At 31.2% G+C, this 5,970-nt stretch overlaps 1 protein-coding gene across 1 annotated transcript; it reads right to left on the bottom strand.

The window, feature by feature from the left end:
- Nucleotides 1–1,840: 1,840 nt before the first annotated feature.
- On the bottom strand, nucleotides 1,841–4,763 carry LOC112790953 (11-beta-hydroxysteroid dehydrogenase A). The gene is made up of 7 exons (XM_025833590.3): nucleotides 4,436–4,763; nucleotides 4,118–4,310; nucleotides 3,945–4,030; nucleotides 3,722–3,853; nucleotides 3,499–3,624; nucleotides 3,134–3,399; nucleotides 1,841–2,551 (listed from the first exon to the last, which is right to left on the bottom strand). The coding sequence occupies exons 1-6, from the start codon at nucleotides 4,619–4,621 to the stop codon at nucleotides 3,175–3,177; spliced, it is 948 nt and encodes a 315-aa protein (XP_025689375.1). The 5' UTR covers nucleotides 4,622–4,763; the 3' UTR covers nucleotides 1,841–2,551; nucleotides 3,134–3,174.
- Nucleotides 4,764–5,970: the final 1,207 nt, after the last annotated feature.

Consider the following 5,970-nt stretch of genomic DNA (forward strand, 5'->3'; position numbering starts at 1 on the left):
GATAAGTTGTATAAGCTGTTTTAAATTTTCAAAACTCTTTTGTATTTCAGTTTGATTAGCCAGCCTAAACTCCGCAAGCTGTGACTAGTCCTCTTTTCGGTACATCTTACTTATATATATACATCTTGTTTAATTTAATTATTACCTTATGTATCCTGGAGCTAGCTACAAGGTTCTATATATACTATTATGTCTTGTTCTGTCCGTGCCTAAGTGTTTTAGTTTTCGCGTGTGGACGCTTTGCGTATTGTAATTTCGCTTTATGCGACTTTGAGCTTTATTCCTTCATCGGGTTTCTAGTATTACTATTTCTTTCTATATCTATATATATTATGTGAGCCGTAGAACTGTCGTGATACCTTGTTATTCTTCGCTTTACGGCGCGAGGTAAGGCTTAGGCTAATGGAGTGTTACACTGGCTTGCGTTCTTCCTCCTTGCAGCGTCGTACCTCCATTCTGCCTCTTGTAGTATCGCCCCTCCATTCTGCCTCCTCGTCGTGCTGCAACTCCTTTCTACCTGCATTATGCTCTTTTTCTGTTTTGTTAAATTTCTGGTTTATTTGAAAAAAATTGGTTTGTTTTTGAAAAAAATTTGTTGCAATTGGTTCTGGTGTTGCTGAATTTGTGTTGTTGTTTTATTGTAATTACTAATTTATAATCATATAATTTTTGTTGTTGTTGATTTTGGATCTGAAATTATGGTTGAGAATTGTTGAATTATTGTTTAATCTAAAATTTCTATTGATTTACTGTAGTTATTGCTATTGTTGAATTGTTGCTAGTAAGTTTTTTTTAAGTATAAAAAAAAAGAAGAGAGGGTCCAAATAGAAAGAAAATGGTTGGGGGTAGTGGGTGGATAGGTGGTAGTGACTTAGGCAGAGTTAAGGTTAGATTTGTGATGGTTTTGTTGCACTAAGAGAAGAAAGGGCTAAGGCAGTGTGATGGAGGTGGAACGGATGTTGAGGGCGAGGAATAAATGACACAGGCAAAAAATGAAAAGAGGAGATACTACAATTTCAATTTTCTTCCCTTGTTCTCTTTCTCTTTCTTTATTTTTCTTTTTTTTTTCTTTTTTCTTTTTTTTTATTTTTGAAGAACTTATACGTGATTTTTTTTATTTTTTTAATTTATGTTGTTGCTAATTTTATGATTGTTGTTGTCGTTGGATTGTTGATTTATTTTGTGATTATTGCTGTTGCTGAATTATTGATTTATTTTGTGGTTAGAGACTAGTGATGATGAAGGGAGTTGGAGGGTTAGTGGTGAGGGAAAGATTTTTTTTCAAGGGTAAAATCGTCTAAGAAATATTGTTTATGGACAAAAAGATGATTTTATAACGTTTTGTAATGTTGACGATGATTTTAATTAAAAAAAATTAGAAATAATTTTGATTTTGACCCAAAATTTTAAGGACGAAAACAATATTTAACCCTTAAAATAATGAATAAATGGGTTAGTTACTTTCAATAGATTTAAAAGAGTTCCAACACATCTGAGAAAGAGAGAGGATGCAAAGAAACTTTAATAGTAGTGCAAAAAAAAGTTACTAATTTAAAATTTAGATAGTTATAAATTAAACCATCAAATTTGATTTAAATAATAACAAAATATATCGACTATAATTTTTAATCAATCCAAATTATATTATAAATATTTTATTATTATTTAAAAAAAAATATTTTATACTATAAACGAGGTATAATAAAAAAACAGTTAAATGTATATTTTGTTTGTATTTAAGATAAGTAAAAAAATTTCTATCTCATTTATATTGTAAATAAGATATGTATATTTATTTCATTTGTACGATAAAAAAAAAATATGTAAAACAATGTAAAAATTGAAAACAAAAATATTTTTTAAATTGCATAAATAAAACCTTTAATTTATTTATATACATAACTCCAGAATCTTTAAGTAATGGAGGTAATCTGGACACTTGTCTTCACCGCAGCCGACATTAGCCTAAGGAATCTCAGTTTTTCTTGGATTCTTTGAATTTGAGTAAGGATAGAGTTGTTCAGTTTTCAATTCTCCATATTGCTTGGCACCCTCCACCAGTCCACCGGAGTCTTGAATTAAAATCAACACGGATGGATCTGTATTCAACTCCGAGTCGGCGGGCTTGGTGGTATTATCCAAGATCTTTCCACGGGAGATTTATTGTGGCGTATAACACAAATTTGGGGAACTGATCCATCACCTTAGCAGAACTCTTGACTATTTTTCTTGGTCTTGGTTATTGCGTCTAAGCGGGACTTTATCAAGATTATAGGGCGACTTTAAGTTTGTGCTACGATGAGTTGCATGTGTCTCATGTTGCTTCCACTCTGTTACTAGCCATCCCTAGTCTGCTTGCTAAGGAGTGGAGTGTGTCGATGAATCATGTTTATATGGAAGGAAACGGCTATGCTCATGGTCTTGCTAAGCTTGGGCACTCCAGGATGCTTTTCTAGTTATGTTTGAGTCTCTGCTTAGTGCTATTTCTGTTCACTCTGACGCTGATTTCAGGACTATTTCTGTGCAATTCTTTTCTTTGGACACAAGCTCCCTTGAGTATTAGAAAAAAATTGTATATATATTTACTTCCTTAAATCATAATTCAGTATTCCCACCCCAATCTTCTTATTGCTTACTTGATAATTAACGACTACGTTACTTATACACTAAAATTAACTACTAAAATCATTTAATAGTATAAAATATATATTAGAATATAAATATACATTAAAAATAAATTAAATCACATATTTATACACAAATATATTAATAGACGAATTTAGTGGCTAATTTTGGTATACGAATAATATTTTTGGATAGTTAATAACAAAGTGCCACAAAGAAGAAGGTGGAACAAATTATATAAGCTTTTGTCTGATACAAATTATACTAAGTAAGCAAATGGAAGGGGGGAAGCTAATTAGAGAAAGAGAAAATAAGGGTACAAGCACTGCGGACTTCACTCTCGCCAATTCTCACAAAGAGACCAAGTAATCATGTAACTCATGAATTAACAAAATTTGCCATTAACCATGCTAGCTTTATTTGACTTGAAGAGTGTCCGAAAATCATACAAAACTTCGTAACCAATAATTGTAATCAGCTTAATTTAAATTAATGCAACTTTTTTTACCTGCAAAAGAAATTAAGCAAATGGAAGCGGCACACAGTACTTTACTCTGGTTTCAGCTCTGTTGCAGAATTATTTATTTTTGGGGAAAGAGCAAAGAAGAGGCGTGAGGCCCAGTCTACTAGTGGAGGATAAAGCAGCTTGAAAGGAAACAAAACCTTGACCCAAGATGGCTCTGTCAAGTACATATCTCCCCTGCATGCGCTTTTCACTATGCTTTCTGCTAATTCAGATGCTGATAACATTGGAATTATGTCCATTATACGCTCCTATATTAATTGCAAAAATATCACAGTTAACTACCAATTCATTATTGTGAACTAAATGCCCCTGTTGAGAATTCAATTCAATTCAATTTCACCACCAACCTCTTTTATTAGAGTTACTCCCAGATCCGTTTTGACCACACCTGGTGTGACTATTGTTATGCCAATAGCACAACCAAGTTCCATCCTCAGAGTCTCAAAGTAGTTTATAATCGCTGCCTTGCTTGCCTGCTTAGTAGCAATCAATAATTACACTTTCCATTATTAACACTAAAATCATAATCATATTTCATAATATATATTGCATTGGTTAATGGAAGGTTACACTATAGATACTGAATCTTGGGAGAGGGAACCATCCAAGAGCCGATGCAATCACAACGATCCTGCCTCTGCTTGTTTTCAGATGTGGGATTGCACATAAAGTGCCATAAACTGATCCCCAGAAATTTACGTCCTATGCGAAATGTGAATTCACATTACTAATTTGATGTCTAACCATATAAATAGAATAGAATAGATAGAATTTCATGAATGGCCTTAATTACCATAATTGAAGTAAATTCAGAAGCATTACTCCAATCTTTGAATCCCGAAGGCTTGCCGATTCCAGCATTATTCACCAAACAATCCACTGCGGACAACATACACAAATTGATACAATTCTATCGCTAAATGAAAATTGAATGATAGCTAGCATAGGTCGCATATATATTCATACATCGTCCAAAATGATTAACTGTTTGATCCACAAAACGACGACAGTCTTGGAGCTTTGAAACATCTGCAGCGATGATGATAACATCAGGAGAACCCAGAGATCTGGCCTTTTCAGCCACAACTACAAGATTGTCCTCCCTAATGTCAACCAGTGATAAAACTGCTCCTCTCCTTCCATATTCATATGCTAGTTGCTTTCCAAAATAAATTAAACAACGGTTTATTAACTGCAACTATATATATATATATATATATATATATATATATATATATAGAGAGAGAGAGAGAGAGAGAGAGAGAGAGAGAGAGTGGAGCAAACCTCGCCAATCCCTGAGGCTGCCCCGGTGATTAGTACAACCTTGTTTTCCAATTTTTCATCGGTTTGAAACAAATTCCTTACATAAATAAAAACCTTGAAGATAAGGAAAGGTATCATGAACGAGGATAGAAGCACCAATGATAGTGGGGGCAATGCAATGTTCAGTAGCTTCTGAATTGCAGCCATGATTGTTTTGATTAAATATACCGAAGAAATCAAGCAGAGCTTATACTTATACTATCAGTGTATAGTGGAGTAGTGGTAGTTCAATCTGCTACTAGATTTTATATTCTCAATCTACTTCATCGTTTTTTCCTCAAACTTTTTTTATTAAGCAACTCATATCGAAAAATCTCAGAAAACAAAAATGTTTAGTCAAAATTTGTCAAAATTTATTATTTTTTATTTTATTTAATATACTTTGCAATAGATAAATATTAAATAAAATAAATTTAAACTATCTAAACTAATTTTTTTGTTTCTCTAATATGATCAATTAGATATTAATCTGATATATTTTTACCAATTTCATAATTAATGTAAGGTAAAAACTCAGGTGAAGTCGACTTAACGTAAAGTTAATATCTGAGAGTCATTAGATGAAAATTTAGTCAAATCAGTCAAACCATTTAACGGTTCTCAGATATCAACTTCACGTGAAGTCGACTGTACCTGAGTTTCCACCTTAATGTAATTAGATTCTTATAACTATTTTAGTACATACAATTAATTTTAAAAATTAATTTAAAACTTACGTCATGTTTAGGATATTTATTAAGATGATAAAGGAAAGCAAATGCATATATAAACAAGAATTTAGTTAATTTGTTGTTATTGACATATTTTAAGAATACAATAATAAAATTTTTTTAACGATAAAGTATTAAATTAATTTTTTATTTTTTAGTTTAATTTTGTTTTAGTCTCTAAGATTTAAAGTGTCTTATTTGAATCCAAAAAAGTTTTATTTAGCTTTAATGTAATCCTATCGTGAAGTCAATGTTAAATAATTAACGTCATTATACCACCAAATCTTAATGTCCTTTCATGAAAAAGAGGTACAAACTCGAGAGGCACATGAACAGCAGCAGATACATCACCGCGAGCCACTAACCTTGGTTCAAGAACACAGAGAACATAGTCGAGAACTCGCTTTCTAAAGAAAAGTTATTGGTAGTGACGATGACAAAAAAAACTAATTATAAAAAAAAGTGAAGCAGTCAAAAACAAATAATTTTGATACGATCTAATCTTCACATGTCTTTCAAATTTCTACCTATTTGATAGTTGATCATTTTTATTAACTTTAAAATTTTACTTATTATATATTTAATTTGTTACAAATTTGTTCGTATTCATAAATTACAATTATTTCATATATATTTTGTGAGTTAAATGATATATGATTATTTATTTTACCAACCTAAAGTAGTTTTTATTTCTTTTGTAAATAAAATCTTAAAATTCTATCTTTTAAAACTAATTTACATTGCATTAATTTTTTTTATAATTTGTACCATCTTAAATAAAATATC

Source organism: Arachis hypogaea, chromosome 3 (assembly GCF_003086295.3).
Source record: "Arachis hypogaea cultivar Tifrunner chromosome 3, arahy.Tifrunner.gnm2.J5K5, whole genome shotgun sequence".
Classification (NCBI taxonomy): Eukaryota; Viridiplantae; Streptophyta; class Magnoliopsida; order Fabales; family Fabaceae; genus Arachis; species Arachis hypogaea.

Excerpts from the sequence above, each read along its gene's own strand:
- LOC112790953 (XM_025833590.3), bottom strand. The coding sequence starts at position 4,621 with ATGGCTGCAATTCAGAAGCTACTGAACATTGCATTGCCCCCACTATCA. Across the intron at positions 3,854-3,944 it reads CTGAATTTACTTCAATTATG|GACGTAAATTTCTGGGGATC; the intron begins GTAATTAAGGCC and ends CATTTCGCATAG. Across the intron at positions 3,400-3,498 it reads GAGTAACTCTAATAAAAGAG|GAGCGTATAATGGACATAAT; the intron begins GTTGGTGGTGAA and ends CAATTAATATAG.